General features: G+C 44.7%; 1 protein-coding gene across 8 annotated transcripts in view; it reads right to left on the bottom strand.

Annotated features, from left to right (window-relative positions):
* Positions 1-24,147, bottom strand: part of TCP11L2 (t-complex 11 like 2) — a 58,972-nt gene that overhangs the window by 24,279 nt on the left and 10,546 nt on the right. For 2 of the 8 annotated variants that reach the window (XM_069081990.1, XM_069081987.1), the window contains 4 exons: positions 18,835-18,931; positions 11,001-11,190; positions 3,734-3,869; positions 2,421-2,541 (listed from right to left, as the gene is read on the bottom strand). In XM_069081990.1, the coding sequence (XP_068938091.1) occupies positions 2,421-2,541; positions 3,734-3,869; positions 11,001-11,157 (414 nt within the window). In that variant the 5' untranslated portion in view covers positions 11,158-11,190; positions 18,835-18,931. Of the gene's footprint in view, positions 1-2,420; positions 2,542-3,733; positions 3,870-11,000; positions 11,191-12,760; positions 12,817-18,834; positions 18,932-24,147 lie in introns of those variants that run through there. The other 6 variants (XM_069081994.1, XM_069081993.1, XM_069081992.1 and 3 more) reach the window with 4 other exon arrangements.

The raw sequence follows: 24,147 nt of genomic DNA, 5'->3' as shown, positions 1-24,147 counted from the left end.
TGACTTGTCCAAGGTAATACAGTCAGTATGTTCCCAAGGCAGGACTGAACCCTGGCGCTCCTGGTCCTGTGGCTGGCTCTCTACCCACTACACCACACTGCCTCTCACAACAGCTCAGGCACTTTCTGGCTGTGTGATCACAGGCAAGCCAATTACACCAGTTTCCTCAATCTGTAAAATAAAGGGGCTGGAATAGATGGTTCCTTTCAGCCCAAAAGCTATGGCAGAAAACAGGATAATTTAGGTAGCAGTCAGACCAACACACCATGTTAAGGGACCCATGTAGGAGACGCAGATCCTGTAGCTGGCCCTGACTCCTTCTTCTCTAACCTTCCTTCCTTTGAGACCTAATGATCCACCTTGCTGACACCTCTCACCATGTGGCTTTCATGTCTCCCCTCATTAGAATGTAAGCCCCTTGAGGGCAAGAACTGCTTTTTGGTTTGCCTTTCTTTCTATGCCTAGCTCTTGGCACGGTGCAGGGCACACGGCAGGGAATAAATAAACGCTTGCTGACTGATTCACTCTACAGCACGGTACAGAGAAGAGAGGGCTGGTCATGGAGTCCAAGAAGGCTCGGTTCCATGTCTGGAGTCTGAGGCACTACCAAATGCAAGTTTCTCCCCAGGAGAATGTAAGCTCTCTGAGGGCAGGGCCAACCAGACTAGGTGACCTCGGAGGCCCCTCCCAGCTCTGGAGCTTTCTGCCTGCAGGACCACCTCCAAGGCCCAGAACCCCCCCCCCCCCCCCCCAGGCCCCTCAAGGACTAAGCTACTCAGGAGTTGCCCAAGAGTGGAAGGAACTGTTCACACTGATAAATTCGGAGGGCCAGACTCCTCCCCACTCCAAAACAAAAAAAGGAAAGGCAACAAAAAAGGCAAAAGATACACTCGCTAACTAAAGATTAAAATAATACTTGGCCTCTTCTTCTATCTACTTTGTATCTGCTTTTGGTGGGGAAGAGCATATGTTTTCTCTCCTAATAAAATGTCAGCTCTTTGAGGGCAGAAGTGGTTTTTGTTTCAATTTCTATCGCCTGCAACTAGTACAGAGATTGACAGATACATAGTAGTCGCTTATTACATATGTGTTGAGTGGATGGGTGGGTGGATGGAAGGATGGATGGATGGATGGACAGACAGATGGATGGATGGATGGACAGACAGATGGGTGGATGGATGGATGGATAGATGGATGGATGGATGGATGGATGGACAGAAAGACGAATGGGTGGGTGGATGGATGGATGGAGGGAGGGAGGGATGGACAGACAGATGGATGGATGGATGGATGGACGGACAGATGGGTGGATGGGTGGGTGGGTGGATGGATGGACAGACAGATGGGTGGATGGATGGATAGATGGATGGATGGATGGACAGACAGACAGATGAGTGGATAGATGGATGGGTGGGTGGACGGATGGATGGATGGATGGACAGATGGATGGACGGGTGGGTGGATGGATGGGTGGCTGGACGCATGGACGGATGGACAGATGGATGGGTGGATGACAGCCTTTGCCATAACTCTGTGACTCTCCAGGGGTCTGTGACTTACAGACTGGGAAACACTGCTTTGAAGCACTGTATGTAAGTTAAGCTCTTGGTACCTCTAGGTGGGGACAGAAGGGAGAAAAGGAAAGGTGGTAAAGAAGGGAGAAGAGATGAAAAAGAGAAAGATCCCCTCTCTAATTTTGCCATGAGGAGCAAAAATAAAGTCTTTGATGGGTTGATGACAGTCTTAGAGCTGGAATGGACCTCAGAACTAGGCAGCTCCACCTTCCCCATTTTATAGCTGAGGAAACTGAGATGGGAAGATGGGAAGTGACTTAAGATCTCAGATCCAGAGCTGGGAAGGACCACAGAGGCCAACTAGTCCAACCCCTTCATTTTACATTTAGGAAAACTGAGGTCCAAGGAGGGGAAGAGACTTGTTCAAGGACACACAGGCAGTAAATGGCAGAGCTGGAGTTCTGGGAGGGACAAGGAGAGAAAGGAAGGGAAGGAAAAATAAAGGAGAAAGGGAGAAAAAGAAAGAGAGAGGGAGAAAGAGAGAGAAGAGGAGAGAGGAGGGAGGGAGATAAGAGGGGAGAGGAAAGGACAGAATAAGTGAGGAAATGAATAAGGGGGAAAAGGGAAAGAGAGAGAAGGAAGGGAAGGGAAAAGAGAGGAAGAGAGGGAAAAAGAAAGAAGAGGGAGAAAGGAGAGAAAGTGAAGGAAAAAGAAAAAATGGAGAGGAAGGTAAGGGAGGAAAAGAGGAAAGAAAGGAAGGGAGGGAAAAATAAAGAGAGGAAGGAAGGAAAAGAGAGAAGAATGGCATGAGAAGAAATGGAGGGAGGGAGGAGGAAAGAGGGCAGGAGACAGGGGAAGAGCTGATCGTGGGGCAGGGAAGGAGGGCACAGAGTGCTGCCAACTCGCCTCTCTTATTTCTTCAAAAAGTTTGATGGCATGTTCATACTCGGGAGGATCTTCATTGAGTTCTGCCTCCAGGTGGTCCCAGAAAGCCTGGTGAACGATATGCTTCACTCGACCTGCCAAGCTGGGAGAAAGATCACCGTGTGAGAATCTGCTCAACTGGCCTTTCCCAGAGGCTAGAATACCAGCCAGAAGAGATTCTAGTCCCCCAGGACACACATCCCCCTGCCAAGCTCAGCTCAGGGGTGCCAGCACCTGTTCAAGTCGGCCTGATCCCCAATCTGAGGCTTCCTGTGGGGAAGCAGCAGCTGCCAGAGGTGGGCGGCTTCAGCCCTGCCCTCACAGCTGGGGGAGGGGAGTGCCTTGGCGGGGTGTTCTAAGCCTAGAGTCTATAGGCTATCAAACAGAACACTCCTCAAGTTCCGCCCCTTGGCACGTTTCACAATCTTAACAAGGGAAAGGAAAAAGATAAAATAATCAACTGGGCCAGGAGAGATGAAAATTCATCTCCCCAAAGAATTTCCCTTATAACCCTTAATGTATCTTAAGATACTGTGAGCAGCTGCTCCCTGCCAGGAAGGTAGTGTGGTTCTTGGGGCTTTGGAGAGCCACAAAGATCTGGGTTCCAATCCCGACTGACACATACTACATGTATAACCTTGGAGACGTCACTTACCTTCCCTTGCTCAGTCTCCTTATGTAGGTAGTGGTCAGACTAGCTGATCATTGAGGCCCTTCCCAGCTCTAGGGCTATGATTCCTTCTGGCCACAGTTTTGCCACCCGTAAAACGGGGCTCATAATCCTTGTTAAGGCAACGTCTTAAGGTTGTTGAAGGGTTCAAGGGAGATAAAATGCACCCAGCACTTTGCAGACATCAAAGCAATGCAGAAATGGCTGCCATGGGTATTTTTCTTGGGGCTGGAGGGGAACCAAGAGGCTGTGGGGCCCAAACTTCTCATTTCACATAGGAGGGAATTAAAGCAGAGAAGGGATTTCCCTTAGGGTTACAATTCATAATAATGTGTCTGTGGCAGGATTTGTCCCCAGTTCTGCCTGACTCCTGGACCAGTGACCTATCCACCATGCCCCATTGCCTATCGATCAACTCTGGCACCCAGAATTGACCCCAGTGCCCAATAGCCCAGACCAAAATGTTTGGCCATTGGCCTAAGCAAGCAAGCAGCTCAACCTCCCGTGGGATTAACCGTCCCCCAAGTGGGAGAAGATTCTGGATGACCACGGAAATGGATTCTGTTGTCCAGGGCCCGACTTCGGACTCAAAGCCTCTGGTGAGACACAGATACACATCACTCACCTATTCTCAGGCAGGGCTCCCTGTTTGACATGAAAGTTCTCATTTACAGCAATCTCGTGAGCGAGAGTCATGTTGGAGATATTCCTGGCGGCAGTCATCACTTCATCAAAGGTCACCACTCTGGGCGGGCTTGTAGCTAAAGGGGCAAGAAGTCCAGGGGTGACACAGAGCCTCACTTCTGGAGAGCAGTGGCCTCACACCTGACCCTCCCACATCCTGATACCGCTTATATTCTGATCAAAATCTTTCTTCTTTAAATAATGACAATCATGTATTAGGCACTAAACATGGACTACGTGCTTCACAAATATTATCTCCTTGATCCTCACAACAACCACAGAAGATAGGTGCCACCATGATTCCCATTTCACAGTTGAGGAAACGGAGGCAAACAGAGTTGAGGTGAATTGCCCAGGGTCACACAGTTACTAAATAAGGCCAAATTTGAACTCAGGTCTTTCTGACTCCAGGTCTAGGCTTCTGTCCCTAGCTGCCCACACCTTGAAGTTCACACAATACTCTATCCTGTATGTCTTTCTTCTAAATGTAAGTTCCTTGAGGGCAGGGATTTTTTTTTTTGGTCTTACTTTGTATCCTCAGGGCTTAGCCCAATGCCTGGGTCATAGTAATTACTTAATGAAATGATTGTTATATGATTGTTCTCTCTTATTTGGCCCAAACTTGTGTTTGCATCAGTGTAGGAAACTTCTAGTGTGAAAATTCCCTGTACCAGTGCAATTTGGAGGTTGAGTCAATCAATCAATCCACGAGAATTTATAAATGTACTGGGTGGGGACCAGGGCTCCAAAGACAAAGAGGAAAGAGTAATTTTTCAGGAGATAATATTCTTATTGGGGGGAAAAACATGTATCCCCCCACAAATATACAAAGTATACACATGGTAGCTACAAGATAACTGAGCTGGGAGGGAGTCACATGGCTTATTTCAGAGGGAACACTTAACCAAGTCTTCTTAATTCCAAAGGCTAGCCACGAATGAATGAATGAATGAATGAATGCATGAATGAATGAATGAATGAATGAAAAAACTTTCATTAAGTACTTTGGTGTTGTTGTTCAGTTGTTTCAGTCATGCTCAACTCTTCGTAACCCCCTCTGGGGTTTTCTTGGCAAAGATACTGGAGGGTTTGCCATTTCCATTTTACAGATGAGGAAACTTAGGCAAACAGGGTTAAGTGACTTGCCCAGGGTCACACAACTACGAAGTATCAGAGACAGGATTTGAACTCAGGAGTTCCTGACTCTAAGCCCAACACTCTGCCCATATTAAGTAATTATGTGCCAAACGTAATACTAAGTGCTGAGGATTCACATCTAAAAAGGAGGATATTACCCACTCCGCCATGTTGCTTTTTCTATCTTTCTTACTCATTGACCTTGGAAGTAATAAAACTAGATTTTTTAAATTACTTTAGACAGACTGAAAAAAGTTGGGAAAAAAATCTGGTAATAAAGTAGGTGCCCGTGTGTGTGTGTGTGTGTGTGTGTGTGTGTGTGTATAAGCTACAGTCTCTAAAGGTAAAGGAATATCATTGAGCCATAAGAAATGAGGAAGAGGAGGAAAACTGAGGACTCACATGAGCTGATAAGAAGGAAAATAAAGGAGAAGCAGAATAATCATTTACACAATGGTGATAATAATATAAAGTATCACCAATAGTACAATTATTAGTAATCCTTATTTCTAAGATTGATAATTACTGGTAATATACTTGATCATATATACTTATGGCTATTAGTAATACTTATATATAATACTAATGACATATTACAATAATAAGTAATACTTATTATTGATAATTACTATTTCCAACACTAATATAAATTATACTAATAATATAATTATATTTATTGCTAATTATTAGCCATACTAATTATTACTAATAATATAAATTATAACCACTGTCCATCAGTCAAACATGGGGCAATAAAGACTGACTGACAGTCCTCAGTCCCCGCTGGCTCTACTGGTCTGGGACTTCTCTGGACCTCTCCATTACCTTCCTTGCCCAGGAAACTCATGACTGGGAACTCTCATTATCCTGTAAGACTGAAGGTACTCCCATCTCCTCAGTCCCTTCTGCCTTGCTGACTGGCCCCTCTGGCTGGAGGGCAAGGGAATGGGCTCTAGGACTTCTACTTGAGAAAGGGGCTCAGCCTTTCTCTGCTCCCCATCTTCTACCAGTCACATGGCTTTTGGACTTCTCCATCATGCTCCCAGTAGGGGATCTCTGTCCCCTTCTCATTCACCTCTAGTGCTCTGACCTGTTCAGTTTTCTTTTGTTTGCTGTCTTTCTGTGTTAGATTACAAGTTCCTTGAGGGCAAAGACTGTCTTGTTTTTTATTTATTTTTTTTATCCCCAGGGCTTAGCACAGTAGTTGGCACATAGTAGGTGTTTAATAAACATTTATTGAATGACTGTCAAAAATCATTCATTAAGGACCTACTATGTGTCAGACCCTGTGCTAAGTGCTCAGAAGACTTAAACATGGGCAGCACTCTGATGAAATACTGATGCACTTAGGTGCAAGAGATAATGAAATCCATCTCCCATTGGTCTCTCTATAAGGGAAGGTGACAGGAAGTGGGGGTAGCTATTGGTTAGAATGTATCATATGCTTTGAGATGCAATTGCTTTGTTTTCCTGTTAAAAGAATGGCTCAATGGGAGATGGCATGCTGGGAAATTACTCTGCCATAAAGACAAAAGGCTAACATTAGTAAAACTATAAAAACTTCACATTTTAAAAATAGCAAACCATAGGATAATTCCGTGTTAGTGGGGCTGCAGGGGAGTCAGGCTCTCAAGGGCATTGGTGGGGAGAACAGAAGGTGGTACAAATGTTTTATATTGCAATCAGTCACAGAACTGGCTTTTTCTGGCATTTTATTCTAAACAGATAATTTCAGAAAATGTATTGCTAGGTATGCTGGAACATGCTTCTGATCCCCTTACTGGGGAGGCCAACTCAGGAGGATCTCTTGAGCTCAGGAGTTCTGAGTCGCAGTGAGTTAAGCTGGAGCTGGTTCAAACTTAGTTTAGAACCAACTGGGTGAGTCACTGGGATGGAGGGGGACTGCCAGTCTGCCTGAGGAGGGGCAACCAGGGTTGGCAACAGAGCAGACCAAAGCTCCCATGCCAATCAGCAATGGGATTAAGTTTGTAAGTATCCACTGTACTTTCAGTGAGGGCAAGACAGGGAAATCCAGTCCCCAAGGGAAAAATAGATCAGTATCTTTTGTTTCCACATCACCTTCATTTCCACATCTTTCACCCTTTACCAAGTGAGTTGGCCTTAGAACAAATTTTAAAAAGAGGGGAAAGAAGTAATTCAGTAAAAATCCAACAATATACTAACCCTGTCTGACAGACTATGCAATATCAGAGTCCCCCACATCTACAAAAAAGAGTTAGGGTTAGGCTTAAGAAAGGAAGATGTTAAATACATCATTTTTAAAGGGGGCCTGTCTGAATGAAAATATTTACAGCTGCTTTATTTGTGATATCAAAAACTAAACAGGATTGATCTGTCTTCCAAGGATTGGAGAATGTAATATGATGATGCCATACAAATAACAAATGAAGACTACAAGGAAACATAGGGAAGATTAAATGAAGTCAAAGCAGAGAATAGCAGAAGCACACTGACAATCGTACTGAAAAAGCCATGACTGAAAACAGCAGATAACTGGGAGACAGACACATCCCAAACTCCTTTTTTGGTGTAAGGCCTGTTTGTTTCCCAGGTGTAGAAGAATGTGCGTGACTGAGGCCACCATGTACATCACTGGAGGCAACACCCATATTAATGAGCTCACAGGGTCAAGGACATAGTGTCGATTTGTGTAAGAGCACTCAATTAGGCATGCCCTTTGACCCAGACATAATACCAGCATTAGGCATAAAGGGATCAAAGCAAAAAGGAAAGGGACCATAGATACAAAAATCCTTAGAGCAGCTCTTTTCAGGGTGGCAAAGTAAATAAATAGAGAGAAACAGAAATGTGGCTATCCTATTAGGATATGGCTACACACACACACAAAGTATATTAATATATTAATATTAATTAATTAAATTAAAGTATATTAATATATTACAACACGGGAATATGTACGCATACATATACAAACTCATACAAATTAAAATATAGGAACATAACATATATATTATGGTATATGAATATAATACATAGTATATATTATAGCATATAATATGTATAGTATATAAAATTCTACTTCTATAGATATCAAAGTATATAGGTACATATATATAAATTATGCTGTATGAAAATCATATATCATGCATAGTATGGTATATCAAAGTCTACTTCTATATGTAAAATTATATGTGTATATATACAAATTATGCCATATGAATATAATATGCCCTGATATGCCAGATTCTATTTCTACATATATTGAATTATATTCATACACCAGATGTGATATATGAATTTTGGAATATAGAGTATGGATTTTCAATTGAGTTTATATGTGGTTCTGGTCCTGTTACTCTTAAGTGGTATGAATTCATTTAAGAATTTTCTGTATTTCCTTATCCTATATGGGATATATGAATATAATATACCATACAAATAATGTTATTCTTCCATAAGAATTGACAAAGCAGACCGTTTCAGAGGAAACTGTGAAGATCTCTATGAACTGATGCGGAGAGAAGGGAGCAGAACCAGGAGAATAATGCATATGTGGATATCACCATGCTTTATTTGGGGCTATTTTGTTCAATGTCAAGGGTTTAACATGAAGTCTTATCCCTTATCTTGAACATTTATTTGAAGGTCAAGTGGCATGAAATGGAGATCCATGGAATCTTTTTGTGTTGTGATTAGTTTATTATAATTCTCTTTTTGGGGTATTTAAGTCCAGAATTTTTAATTACATTTATTCAGCTGTTTTGTTGATAGTTTTTAAGTCTATGATTTTAAAAAATGTTTTAAAGGGCTGAAATTGGCCTCCCCCCAAAAAGCAATAAAGTCAACCATATCAGGCTAACCACCTAAAGTCTGATTTCACAAGGGTGGGCATGCAACGTAGCAGAGTTGGGTTGTCGACTTCTCCACAGGAAGCTGCAGGCTCAATCTGGAGCTTTCTCATCAGAGCAGCTTTTTTAGCTACAGAAACTCACGAAACTGTCTATGCAGGCCTGCAGTAGCCATGACCTGCATTAGTAAAGAAAAGGCCCACAACAGGGAAACCACTGAAGGATTTAACTCTACACTGTCTTATGGCTAACAAAGCATTTTCTGGAGGGACACAGTCAAAGGACTCGGTTTCCAATCCTGCCTTGATCACTAAACTCCTTCAGTGACGTAAGGCAAGTTAATTCCCATCTTTAATGTGAGGGGATTAGACTAAAGGATGCCCAAGGTCCCTTCTGATTCTATATGCTATGGGGCACTGGAGTCATTTCCTGTGAAAGGTAGGAACTGGTCTTACTCACATCTATGTTCTCTAAGTTTATGATCCTAAGTTCCAATTTTCTTTCAGAAATTGCTTTGGAATCTCAAGGCATTTTATTTTATGATACCTTGACTCCTGAGCCACTCTGGGCCATAGTTTTCAGCTCTGTGAACTGAGGACTAGGAAGGGTCTGAGAGATCCCTCTGAGCTCCAATCAATGGTCTATGAACCTCAGGACCTGTTGGCATATAAAGATGGACAAAAGGTGCCCTCTTTCTGATACCTCCTTCCATTTATACTATCTATATGTCTATGGATGTACATTGGACTTATTTACATGTTTTCTCCCTCTTTAGACTGTAAGCACCTTGAGGGCAGGAAGCATATTTTTGCCTTTGTCTCTGCAGCACTTATTAGCATGATGCCTAGTGCATAATAAGCACTTGTTATAAATAATAAATAAATGCTTGTTGGATGGCCAATATGGAAATATCTTCAGCATGACTTTGCATGTTAAAGTGAAATGTCATATTGTTTGCCTTTGCAATGGGTAGGGGACTGGGCAGAGGGAAAGAATTTGGAACTCGAAATATTTTTTAAAATGAACACTGAAAAGAAATAATAACAAAATAAATAAAATTTTAAAATGCATAAATCACAGGAAAGAAACAAATGATTAAACACCTGTTAGCTGATACCCAAGAAATTACTTTCTTTGAATTGTGTCTTACAGCCAATGATCAAATGGGATAATGGAGCTTAAGTACTCTGTTTGCCTAAGAGAACTGTATAAATGTTAGCTGCTCATGCTATCCTTATTATTACTACTACTGCTGAGAAGTAGTGTGGTAAACAGTGAGGAGAGGGTCAGCTTCAGAGGCAAAAAGACCTGGGTTCAAGTCCCATTACTGGCTGGGTGAGCCCAGCTAAGTTACTTGATCTCTCAAGACCCCAAGCAAGTCTCTCAGGCTCTAAATTGAGGATTGGATGATGTCTGCCCACATTCATGAAATCAGAAATTTGGAACAAAAAATTGCTGCTGCCCCTGCTGCTGGTACTACTGATTTCATTTTCTGGTGCCTCTCTGGGGTGACATGTGAAACCATTTTTGAAACCACCAGGAAAACCCTTTGGTTACTTCACTTCCTGGCTGGACCATTGCTCTGGGCAAAGACACTTAAAAATCTCACGGGGGGGGGGGGGATGTAAAACATTAATTCGTCCCCAGAGCAAGGCTGGCACCAAGTTCCCCCTTACTGTGAGTTTGGCAACCAAGCAAGGTGCCCCACGGGAAGGACTTTATTTGGACTCAAACAAAAGTCCAAAGTCTGGAGGTGTTCCCTTTCCTAATTATTTCTAGTTTATTCTGCATAGAGCTTGCTTTGCATATATTTGTATGTTGTCTTCCTCATTAGACTGTAAGCTCCTGAAGGGCAGGAGCTGTCTTTTGAATATTTTGCCTCCTCGGTGTTTAGCACAGTGCCTAGCACAGTAGGCTCTTAATACATGTTTACTGATTGATAGCTGTTTGTATGGCATCTCACCCATTAGACTATGAGCTCCCTGAGAGCAGGGACTCTCTCTTGCCTCTTTTGTATCTAGCTTAGCGCAGAGCTTGGCACATAGTAGGTGCTTAATGCTGACTGACTGACTGACTGACGCGGCTATAAATAGCAGTGCTGGGAAAGGGGGGATAATTCCAGGGAGGCCGTCTCTGGCCCTACATTTACTAGCTAGCTGACCTTCCTCTCTCTGGACCTCAGTTGCTTCCTAGAGAAGAGGCCTGCTGGGACCAAGGCTGACAATGTCTCCATTTGCTTACAGGCTGGGGAGCTGGACTTGCTTGAGGAATCACTGGTGAAACTTTGCCGAGAACACTCGTAGTCACTGAGGGAGGCCACGCTCTCCGACATCCGTGAAGAGTCCGAGTCACTCGTGGGGTCATCGTTCACCGATCGCTTCTCATCATTAAAGGGCATTTTGTTTCGCTGTCTTAGAGTAAACAGAGACACCTGCACAGACAAACAGCCCCACATCAGTTTTGGGGGCACAGGGAGCGAATGATAGAATAACGTGTGCAGTAAAGCTTGGTGGCTAGAGAACCCAAGAAAAGTCGCTGCCCTGAGACAGAGCTACAGAGTTCTGGACCTGGAGTCGGGAAGGCCTGGGGTCAACTCTACCCATGTGACCCTGGACTAGTGCTGTAACCTCTCTGTAACTCTGTTTCCTCATTTGCCAAATGAGGGGTATAGATTCCATGGTCCCCTCTAAAGTCCCTTCCAGAGATAAATCCACAATCCTGTTGTTCAATCATTTTCAGTCGTGTTCAGGTCTTCATGACCCTGTTTGGGGTTTTCTTGGAAGAGATACTAGAGAAATTTGCCATTTCCTTCTCCAACTCATTTGACAGATAAGGAAACTGAGGCAAACAGGGTGAAGTGACTTTCCCAGGGTCACACAGCTAGTAAGTGTCTGAGGTCACATTTGAACTCAGGTCTTCCTGCCTCCAGGCCCAGTACTCAATCCACTATACCACCTATACTAAAGCAAATGGGGCTCTTCTGTTGAAGGATTTCTAGGGATGAGAGATTTCTCAGCTGAACGATGAATGTACTCAGGGACGGCATTCTACTACAGAGTTGAACAACCCAGTGAACATCGACAGGCCCTCTGCAACAAGAACAATGGCCAAAGTAATAGCTCCCACTTATCTATGGCACTTTAATGTTTTCAAAAGAGCTCATACCTTATATATTCTTAGCCCCATTCTGCAGGTGAGGAAACTGAGGTTTCATGACTTGTCCAGGATCACAAAACCAGTGACTTTCTGAGACAGGACTGGAACTCAGGCCTTCTAGCCACCAGGCTGCCTTTACCCAATAAGTAACAGCCAGCCCTTCACAAAGAAAACAAACACTGGAGTCTTCACTAGTACTTTCTGGTGCTCTGGACAAGCCCCAGAAATGGATTTGAGAGCCATGACACCTCAGGCCTCTGTACACAAGGAGAAAGTGTAGTACAATAGAAAGAATGTTGAAATAAGTCGCATAGGACCTGAGTTCAAATCCAGTCCCCAAGAAAGGTCTGTTTCCGCATCTATAAATGAGGCCTCAGCACGCAGACAGTCTCTGAGGCTCTGGTTTTATGAGGAGGCCCCATGGTGTGGAGTAAACATAAACCCCCTGACACTGGCCAACTCTGGGAAGACCATTGCTGAGCAGGGCCAGTTAATGAATCAGCTCAGCTGGGTGGGGCCTCATAAGGGAGGGAGGTAGAGAGCCATCTGGCAGCTTCTGATGGGAACTCATTATTCTTACTAACCAAACGTTAAGCTCAGTTATTTCTATGGGGAAAAGACATGCAGTTAGAGCCCTCTAAATTTCCCTGCCCTGGGGCGAAGTCTCAGTTTTATGTGTAGTAAATGAAATATTATTGTTTTAATTATGGGGAAGTCTCAGTCTCTGGTTGGCTGTTTATAATTCCAGGCTTTGTCTGCCATCTTGGTAAAAATCCAGCACAGAATAGTGGAAAGAAGGCTGAGTTTGGAAAGTCAGAAGCCCTGGGCTTGAGTCCCAATCCTACCTTTCCCCCCTTGGGGTAGACTTGGGGCACTCCACTAGAGTCTCAGTTTCCTCATCTGTAAAAACAGCAGAGAGGGTTGTGTGCTGTGGCAGAGTTCTGAACCTGAAATCCAAAGACCTGGGTTCAAATCTTGGCTCTGTTTCTCACTACCAATGTAACCTCAAACGAATTCCCATTTCTGAGTCCCAGTACTAGATGATCCTTCAGGTCCCTCTCTTCTAGTTCTAAATCTTATTATCCTTTGACCTTCTGACATGATCTGTCTGAAGGAATGCTCCAGAGAGTTCCCAGCTCCAAAGGCTCAATGTCTCAGAGTTGGAAAGAATCTCAGAGGCGCACTTAGTCCAATCTCTGTCTGAACGGGCATCCTTTCAACAATATCCCTGAGAAGTGGTCCTGCCACCTTTGCCTGAAATGCCCCAAGAGCGGGGAAGGCAACACTTCCCTGGGCAGGCCATTCCACAACCTTTGGACAGCTCTCATCAACAGGAAATTTTCTCTCCCTGCTCCCTAGCCTAAATTTACCTCTTTGTACCTTCCACCCTCTGATCCTACTCATGACTGTTGGGGCCAGGCTGAATGAGCCTAATGCTTCTTCCATAAGACAGTTCTTCAAATACTTGGAGTGGACCAGTAAGCTCCCTAACACTTCCCATTCATAGGCCTGTTCTTCCAAGGATCCCTGTTCAGCATGAACCATCATGGTCAGAACACAACCCAAAGCTCCCATACGCTCTGACCCAGAACAGAGAGCAGCAGGACAAAGCCCTCCCTGACCCCTGGTCTCTGTGGCTCCCTAATGGGGCCCAGGACTGACTGTGCCGTCTTGGCTGCCTTGTCATACTGTCCACTTAGGCTTTGGTCCAAGAATGCCCTCCAATTTTTCCAGGCAAAACCGCCATCTACTCCAGCTTGTGCCTGGCTCGTTGAGTTTTTAAACCCAAGTTCAACATCTGACATTTATCTTTAATGAACTTCATTATTTTCTTTTGTTCAATGTCCCAAGCCTGTCAAGATGTCTTGAATCCTGACTCTATCATGCAATTTTAGCTATTTTGTTGTTGTGGACTTGTCTCAGCCAAGCCTAACTCTTTGGGATCCCATTTGGGGCTTTCTTGGCAAAGACATTGGAGTGGTTTGCCATGTCATGATGGGGGATTCCTTCAAGACTCAGCTGGAGGTGCATGAAGCCCTAGCTGCCATGCATTTTGTCCTGTATCTTTTTTTTTTTTTAAAGCAATCAGGGTTAAGTAACTTGCTCAAGGTTACACGGCCAGTTATTTCTGGGTGTGGTGCTGAGCATCTGAGCCCGGATTTGATCCAGGTCATCCCGACACTGGAGCCCGTGCTCTTACTTGCTGAGCCATCTGGCCGCCCCTAAGCAATTGGGGTTAAGTAACTTGCTCAAGGTTACACGGCCAGGTGTTTCTGGGTGGGTGCTAAGTGCCTGATGTCCTGTATTTTCTTATATTGTTTCCTCTCTTAGAATGTAAGCTCCTTGAGGGCAGGAGCTATCTTCCTTTTTTGATTTTCTTTGTATGCCCAGAGCTAGGCATATAGCAGGCAATGAATAAGTCCCTATTATTGACTCAAATTGACTTGTTGAATTGGGTTACTATTATTATCTGGCCTCTGAGTCAGAGAGATCTAGGTTTAGGTCCTGCCTATGACGTAGTCGACAAGGCACTCTCCTGTGGGTGCCTCAGCTCTCTGAAATCAGAAGTTGCAGAGAACATGGCAACGTGGCACAGGTAGAAAGGAGGTCCCCAATTCCAGTGGAATCACCGGGCCAACTTCTATTAATGATAAGCAAAATTAAAGAAGAGTCTCCAGGAGGGGTTCTGAAGGCACTCGGGGGAACTTTCTCCGTAGTCATAAAGGAGACCACGGAAAGCGCACAAGAAAGCGCTGGGTAGGAGAAGGGCAAGGAGGCATCCAAGGAAGGGAGCAGACTTATGGGGAGAGGGGGTGCTTGGGAAAGAAGCTTTCACGGGTCAGGGAAGCAGGAAGTGGGTGCGCACTGACAGTTGCTCAAGAAAGGAAAAAGCATCGGAAAAAGACCCAGAAAAGAACAGAATAAGGTCAGAAGGGGACACAGGAAGGCAGGTCAGCACTGAACACCCTGCTGGGTTAAATTTCATGGATTTTCCTCCCTTTCATCTTTTAAAAACGTATTTACTCTTACGAGTATTTATTATCTCTCCCTCCCACTGCCCGCCAATGAACAAAGACAAAAAGAAACCCTCCTAATAAATTTGTATCATCCAGCAGGAGAGATTCCCACAAATGAGATATTTGTGCGCATTAAGCACAATGATTAGACCACAGAAGGTCCTTAATAAATGCTCATATACACATATATACACACATACTTGCCAAATAGTATGTAGTTTTTTATAAAAAGCTGGACATAACAGAAATCAACTTTTCCTCCTCCTGATATTTTGAAATTTGTTGTCTTTTGATGTTGCTAAGTTTGTCTTTTAAAGAGACTTTATGCAGGGGGAGGGGGCTGAGACAGGAAGAAGGGGAGGAGAGGAGTCAAGGTCAGAGGGAGAGAGAAATCCCAAGAGAAGGGAGCTCTGAACTGAGCAACATGAATGATCTGTGACAGAGGCTTAAGAGAGAGAGCCAGCCCCATAGCCCAAGCTGGAGGGACCGAGAAAAGGCAGGATTGCCAATGGGGTCAGCCATGAGTTGGTGTGAGAAGCATCTATGATATCAATGGGATGGGGGAAGGTATTTGGGAATCAAATGAGACATAACCACAGGGGGCAACATATCATTTAACAACCATTCACCCAGCGTTTACTATATGCCCACCACTGGCTAAGACCTGGGAATATAAGGAAAGGAAAAACACAATTCCTTTTTAGAGAATCTCAGGGTTGGAAGGAATCCCAGAAGCCAACTGGTCCAATGTATATCCAATCAAGAAGCCCCCCCATAATGTCATCCCACCTCCACCTCCAGAGAGGGGGAACCCTTTGTCCCAAGGCAGCCTGTCCTATTTTCAGACAACTCCATTTGTTCAGTTTCATGACAGCATTTGGGGTTTTCTTGGCAGAGATACTGGTAAGGTTTGCCATTTCCTTCTCCAGCTCATTTTACAGATGAGGAAACTTGAGGCCAGCAGGGTAAAGTGACTTGCCCAAGGTCACCCAGCTAGGAAGTGTCTGAAGTCACATCTGAACTCAGGAGGATGAGTCTTCCTGATTCCAGGCCAGGTGCACTATGGCATCCCCTAGCTGCCTTTGCATATGGTATAAACATCCTAAAGAGTGACAGTCATTCATAGACTCATAGAGCTAAGGCTAGAGGAGAACTCAAGAGGCCAATTAGTCCAACCCCCTCATTTTGCGGACGACAAAACAGAGATTTGGGAAGGAGATGAGAATGGAGAGAGAAGTGAACCGTGGTCCTTTAAATCCAAATCCACTGCCTTTTATATCCCCCATGGACCACTGGAGCTCAACTGCAAATGAAAATCAAAAGTCAATGCTTCTTCTCATTATAGAGTCACAGACTTGCTCATCTGTTAAATGGGAATAACAATGGCTTCTACCTCACAGGGTCAGGGTGAGATCAAACGGGATGATGGATGTCGAGTACTTGGCAAACTCTGAAACACCAGGTAAATGCTAGCTGTTGTTTTTACCCACTGGGACCTGCCAATTCTCCTCCAAGTCTTTGATCATCAATCAAATCACCACTGGCTGAGTTTCAATCAAAACACATCTTCTAAGGACTGTAACAAATACTTCCAAGGTTGTGACTCCAATTCCACAAGCTAAGGTCCTAAAACACCGGTTCTAGAAAAAGAGACTCCACTCCAGTATCTGAGTTTCTTGGTCTGTGAGAATTTTTTTTCTTCCAAAACTTTTATATTCAATTTTTTTTTTATTGGACAAGTCCTGTAATTTCACTGGCATAAGGAATTCCCAATGCGATCAGGACTGGCTCTGTAATTGAGTTTATGCTACTTGTCCAAGGTTACACAGCCTGGCCTAAACTCAGATCTTGCTGGCTCTGGGGTCAGCTCTCTTCCTACCACCCCATGCTGCCTCTTATGAAAGATCTGAAGTTTGCTTCTAAAAATATTATTTCCCCCCTGCACAATCCAATGGATCACCCACAATTTTGATTCTTCTGAGACTGTGATGTCCCACGATTCCTAGCTAAACAGCATCACTGGGAGAATAATGGCCTTTGAAAAGACGGATTATTCTTTTTCAGGGACCAGCATGGAGTAACTCCCTATCACTATAAGCCCTGTACCATTTCTCAGAGATTTCCAGCTTCCTCTCCTGCAGTTCTGGGCCCTTTATTGGTCTCAGATGCATTTACCGAGGGACTAAATCAATGGATGGTCCTTTAGACGGTTTTTAGATAGACTTTACATAAAGTTTGCACCAGGCAGTGTCCAAGAAGATCTAAACCCTCTATTCAGAACCAAAAAGGACCTCAGAGTCCAACACCATCACTTTACAGACACGGAAATGGAGTTTCATGCTGAAAGACTGTCTAAAATACTTTCTTTTCTTTAGGGCTGATAAGTAATCACTTCTGAACAATCTATTCAGGATGTCCCATTTTTGCCTATAAAGTACCATTACATAACTACCAATTTGCTTAAGTACCTTGCATAAGATACCATTGAGGTCATGTGTTTTCTGCCCAGTCCGAAGACCCACAGGGCCTTTCCATGTGACTTGTAGCTAAAACTTAACTCTATACATTGACCTTCTCTATTAGAGTCTGAGTTCCCTACCCTATCCCCTCCAGGATCATGCAGTTTGGCATTCGAAGCCCTTCATAACCGAGTCACCTCTTACCCTTCCAATCTTCTCAGACCTTCCTCAACACATACTCTAGGATTCAGTGGCACCAGCCTCCTGGCTGGTCCATCAACAACTCTATCCCTTAGCCCCAGGCATTCTCTCTGGCTGGCTGTCATGGCTGGGACACTTTTCTTCTTGTTCCAGTACTGGTCTCTTTACTTCTTTTAAATGCCAACTAAAATACCATCTTTCACTGGAAGGCTTCCCCAACCCCTCGTAATTTGAGCTCCTTCTCTCTCAATCATTTCCTATTTCTCCTATGCGTTGCTTGCTTTGTATATATTTGTTTGCATGTTGTCTCCCTAATTAGACTGTGACTTCCTTGAGGGCAGAGACTAATCTTTTGCCTTTTTGTATCCCCAGCATTTAGCAAAGTCATTTTGTAGGATCATAGACTTAGAGCTGGAAGGAGCCTCAGAGATGGCATCTAGTTCACACCCTCATCTTACAAAAAGGGAACTAGAAATCTAGGGAGAAGTGACTTGCCCAAGGTGATACAGTAATTAGTAGCAGAATCAAGATTGGAACTCAGCTCTTCTGACCTAGAACCAGGGATCTTTCCAGTGCCACCATACCTCAAATACTCCAGATTCAACACTCCTTCTACCATATCACCAACCAATCCCTCACCTCCAACAGATCCTTCCCTGGGCTCCCCTGCAGACAGAAGTCCCATCCTAAAATCTTGGTTTTATAAAAATCAAAACCAAGCACTGTCACTGAGCACTCAGGCATATCTTACAACCTCTGCACCTTTGTCGACTTCAGAGTAAATGAATGCTTTAGTTTTGGAAACCTACCTCCTCCACCCCAAAGAATTTTGAGACATTTTAAAAGTCCATTTAATTGGTGCAAAGTCTTTCAGTGACATGTTTTTCTGAGTGATAAGGCCTGGTACACACAGATTACCTTCACTGTATGTACAGCTGCAGACAAGATGGTGCTGTGGGAAGAGGCCTGGGCTCGGAGCCCAGCCCTGGCTCTTTACCCTCTCTGGACTGAAGTGTCATCCCCTCTGAGCTCTGAGACTATGAACCTATTCCTCTCTGGGCTTCACTGGTGATCTCCAAAGTCCTTGCTGCCCTAAAACTCTGGGCCCATGGTGAGACCTTTGTGACCTTGGCCAAGTCAAAAGATTGCAAAATGTAGGGTTGGGACTAGACAGCCTTGGAAGGACCCTTTAGCTCTAGACAGCAAAGAACAGTTTTTTTCACAGTGGTTTTTCTGGCCTACCTTTATGAGAAAACTGGGAGTCAGCACTGCCACTTGTCAGAGGGAAGGTCTCTGGGTCATTATTGGATCTTGTCAAGCAACAGACTACACCAGATCACTGGTCAAAGAGAAGGAAAAGCCGTTACTGAAACATTTTTCCAGTGGGGTCTCCTCTCTCTGACAATAAATTCCAAATTGCAACACTGTCTCTTTGGTTCAGCCTAGTAGGATCCTTCACCATCTTATTTATTTGCTTTTTGGAGGGAGGAGGGCAGGGCAATTGGGGTTAAGTGACTTGCCCAAGGTCACACAGCTAGTTTTGTGTTAAGTGTCTGAGGCTGAATTTGAACTCAGGTCCTCCTGACTCCAGGGCTGGTGTTCCATTCACCAAGTCACCTAGCCGCCCCAATCCTTTAACATCTTAAAGGTCAAGGAATGGATGTGAAAATTTGATGGGGTGCTTCCTGCTGACCCAAACCAGCAGGCCCCTGAAAGTTAAGGACTCCCCATGCATCATGGAAGCTACTGAGTATTACAGTCTCAATTTCATTTCTGCAGAGAGAACTAACTGCAAATGCCTAGACCCAGCTTATGAATGAAAACTGTCTTGAAAAATGGAACGTCCTCAGCCTTTCAGGCCAAAGAAAGGTAAAATGTGGCTAAATCTCCTGGTCTGATAATAGTAGTCATTATTGAATTCCTGAACTGCTGAAGTAAGAGATCCTGTTCTAATTCCTGGTAGCCCAAGACCCTGGGGCGATCAAAGGGTTACTCTGCCTAAATCACAGAATCTCAGTATTGGAAAGCTCTTGAGAAGTATTTGGCCTGAATATGACAGAAAAGGAAAATGATAAATGTTGGAGAAGATGTGGGAAAACTGGGACCTAATGCATTGCAGGTAGAGTTGTGAACTAATCCAACCATTCTAGAAAGCAATTTGGAGCTATGTCCAAAAGGCAATCAAACTGTAGATATCCTTTGATCCAGCAATACCTCTACTAGGTCTGTATCCCAAAGAGATCATTCCCTTCTTCATGGAATACAACCCACAAAGGGTTGTCCAGTCTTTCTTTCCTTTCTTTGAGAATTAAAAAGAAAGGGGTGAGGGGAATCAGTTCAGCAAAATTAACCAACAGATGAAACCAGATCTGTCATTTTATACTGTGCTCCACACACACACCATCCTTCAGCCCTACAAAGAGGGGAGTTAACATCCTCATATTTCTTCAAGGGGTCAAGTGTATTCAGTATAAGGGGTGGCCAGGTAGCGCAGTGAGTAAAAGCACCAACCTGGTAGTCGGGAGACCTGGAATCGGTTCCGGCCTCAAATACTTAGCACCCACACAAAATAACTGGCCATGTAACCTTGAGCAAGTTACTTAACCCCAACTGCTTTAAAAAAATAAAATAAAATAAACAGCCAACAAGCATTTATTATTAGACACTAATAGCATGCTAAGTACTGAAGATGTGAAGACAGAAACCAGCCAGCCCCCATCTTCTAAGAACAGTAAAGGGCACCTCATTAATTCTCAAGGGACCCTGTTCTCAACTTGAAGAGGTTTTTCTTGTCAACAGAAATTCCCTGAGAGTACAGATTGTTTCAGTTTTTCATTGTATCATTCCCAGGGCATCTCTGTATCTCTCCCTAGCCATGTGGCTACCTCCTAGCAAAATGCTGGCAGAAAAAAGTCAATTAATAAATTATCGTTGATTGAGTATAATGACCGAGCTTGACCCCAAAAAAGAAATATGAGAACATACTTCCACCTCTCTTTATTTCAGGGATTACAGGTGTGGAACGCTGCATAAGTCAGATTTCTTTCATCTGCTGGTTAGTTTTGCTGAACATATTCACCCTCCTTTCTTTTTCATTCTTTATCATAAGAGATAGTTCTTTTTGGGGGGAGGGATGCTGTTATATCCAAAGATATATTCATAAATTACGATGATATAAACCAAAATGCAAGAAAAAAAATTAAATTGATTTTTTTTAACACACACAATTGTTCTTTACTTTAAGCCTCACTGTATCTCCATGCACTGACTCCTACCCATTGGCCCTTAAGGATGTACATAAGGAGTTAAACTAAACCCTCTTCCATAAGACAATCCTTCATAAAATCATGCTACAGTAGAGTGTTTCTGAAGCCTTCTCTTTTCCAGTTAAACACCCTCAGTTAGTTCAATCAAGGTCCTCTGGCCTGGATACCCTCCAGCTTTCTCATGGTTCTGTTTTGACCTGTTCCTGACAACCTGGGCATCAATTGTGGTAACATGGACACCACTGCACCACAAGTTGACATCAAACAAACATGCCAAGACTAAGCCCTCTAACACTGTTTAGAGAAGGAAACAGGAAACAAGCCAGCAGCTGACTAGAGAAGCCAAACAATTATTCCATTTAGAAGTCCTCCCAGATAGATGATGCAATCCTGGGGTCAGGACTCTAGAGCTGAATTCAAAGGTCATTGAGTCCAGATCTCTTATTTTACCGATAAAAGCACTACTCAACCAAAAGGGGAAGTGACTTACCCAAGGTCACAGTGTAATTAATTTCTTAAGTCATACTTTTCAGTATTCAGTTAAAATGCCAGTGTCCTAGCTCTTATATCAGTCTTTAACACCTAGTAGTGAACGGAATATGTGACTTGCCCTGCAGGACCTGGGAAACCGGACACAGCCTAGACAAATCTGAAAGAAAGGGAGGGAGAGAGACAAAAGCTATGACCCAGAAGACTGAAGACAGGTGTTATTCAGTCACTAATGGCTGTGGGGCAGGTCATTTCACAAGATCATAGGATGTAGAACTGAAAGGGACTCTGGAAATCATCAAGTCTCACCCCTACCCCACCTCATTTTACAGAGGATGAAGTGATTTACACAAGGTCATATGGCTAGTAAATAAGAGAACTGGGAAAGCCGGACTAGAGCCCACCTCAGAGAGCTGCTGGGCAACTTCCCTCTCCTCCCAACATAAGCACAATGGTCAAAGGCAGGGTTCCAGAGTAAAGGTTTTTTGTGACATGGGTCATGCCAAGACTCAGATCATGAAAAGCCCCTGGGCACTTGGGGACAGCAAGAAGGCAGGGTGCTGAAGCAGGAAACCTGCCCTCCTACATTAGTCTGGCCCCATACAGTCATGGCACCAGTGCATTAAACACCTGGCACGAGGTAATGGTGGCTCTGGAGGAATTCTCCGTTAGAGAAAATCATACTGATATAATTCAATTCAATGAACAATTATTAAGCACCTACTATGCGCCAGACACTGTGTCTAGGGCTGGCTTCCAGAAATAGGTGTGTGTTTAGACAAAACAGGCACTGACCAGCAGTCAAATATTCACAGCATCTATAGAGGGACCCCATCAGTGATGGCGATTTCTAGAAAGCCAGGCTCTTTGAACAGCTCCAGCCAAACATTCTGTTCCAATTCTCTATTACTTAGGGGGCAACTACCTACTACAACTCCTTTCTCCAGGGCTCACCACAAACACATGCAGATTTACTTCTAGGTTGGTCCTATTCTGAACTGCTGAAACTATTAATGGCGGACCTACCAACATGCTAAATTAGGTGCAAGATAAATTCTTGGGGCACCTAGGTGACGCAGTGGATAGAGAGTCCAGGCCTGGAATAAGGAAGAACGGAGTTCAAATCCAACCTCAGGGGCTTCCTAACTGTATAACCCTGGGCAAGTCACTTAAGCCTGTTTGCCTCAGTGTCCTCATCTGAAAATTCGCTGGAGAAGGAAATGGCAGACCACTTCAGTATCTTTAGCAAGAAAACTCCAAATCGGATCACAAAGAATCAGACACGACTGAACAAAACATAATTCTTACAATAGGAAGGTTAAGAGTAGGCAGATACTGAAAACTGGTATTGGATCCAAAAGGTGCAATTATTCTAAAATCATGAGACTTAGAGCTGGAAGGGCCTCCAGAGATTACTAGTCCAATCCCCTCATTTTACAAAAGAAACAGGCTGAAATCTTTCACGGGATTTAGAATGAGTTGAAACCTCAGAAGAAGCCTAGGCAGAGAGGTTAAGTACTCCCTCAAGGGAACTCAGCCAGTATAGGGAGAAGTCAGGATTCAAACCTAGATCCTCCAACTCCCAAAACCATCCTCTTAGTTAACACAGAGAAAAATGCAGCCTCTCAGAACCAGCTGGAAACCAGAAATCTAAATTGGGGACTCCAGGGGAATATGAAGAAGCCCTGGTATTCCTCTGGTTTCTCTAAGTGTGCCAGGTCCCTTGGGGGACTGCTCAGAGCCTCTGAGGGAAAGGCACCCGTCTTTATAAGAGAGCACCAGATCTCTCTCCCTACAATTAAACAGCTGCAACGAACAGCAGCCCTTCCTTCAGTTCTGGGTCCCATCCCCCTTCCCCAAGAGGCAGCTATTACTGCCTCATTTACAGACCTCCCATGCAATTCCAGATCTCACAGGAGGCCTATAGAATGGGGTGCTGGAAAGCACACTGGGTCTCCAATCCTGCCCCGCCTGAACTCTTTGTACAATGAGGAGGTGGCCTTAAATGATCGCTAAGGTTGCTTCTAGCTCTGCCACGCCAGGGTTCCACTCTCCTGCTCTCTCCTCCCTCCCCTCCCGCAAGCTGCACGTTTCCTGTCAAAACAAAACCGAGGGAGGAGGGGAACCAGGAGGAAGAGGCGGCGTCTCGGAGAAAGCCCAGGCAACTAACCCAAAACAGAGACATCTATCCATCTCCTACAACCCACATCCTTCTCCCACAAGGCCCAGGCTCGGGCTCCTGGGTGGGTGGGGGGTGTCACAGCTGGGAATCAGACAGACTCGAGAAGGAAAGGGGGGAAGAGGTGACTAGAGCTCCAGTCCGGGTTGGGAAAGGACGGGGTCAGGAAGGGAGGAGGGTGAGTGGCCAGGTCCGGAGAGGGTTGGGGGGCGGGAAGGTAAGTGCCCCCTGCCCATTCTGGGAGGGCCTGGGGAGGGGGCTGACAAGGGCCTCCCGCCCCCAGTCCTGCCCTTGTCTCCTCCGAGAGTATTTTCGGAAGCTGGTTCGGAGTGCACAGCTGGCACCTGCCCAGCACCGACGTAAACAAGCCCCGGCACTCGGGCTCCCACCCGGGACGGGGGATGCCAGCTTATCCTGGGCCGTCCACCAGTCCCCCCTCCCCTGCCCCGCCGCTCCCACGCGGGACGGCGGTTCGGGGACAAACAAGTGAAAGACGCACGGGGCGGGGGGGTGTCCCCCGGCACAAAACGGGGCTGCCTCCTCCCCATCTCCGAAATAAAGTCAAGGCTGGAGTGGGAGCTCGGGATCCCCGTGGATGGGGGGAGCGGGACAAGGAGGAGT

Source organism: Petaurus breviceps, unplaced genomic scaffold (assembly GCF_028583685.1).
Source record: "Petaurus breviceps papuanus isolate PSGF00001 unplaced genomic scaffold, PetGlider_PUasm1.0 156, whole genome shotgun sequence".
NCBI classification, from domain to species: domain Eukaryota; kingdom Metazoa; phylum Chordata; class Mammalia; order Diprotodontia; family Petauridae; genus Petaurus; species Petaurus breviceps.
This window is presented reverse-complemented; position numbering and strand designations above follow the sequence as displayed.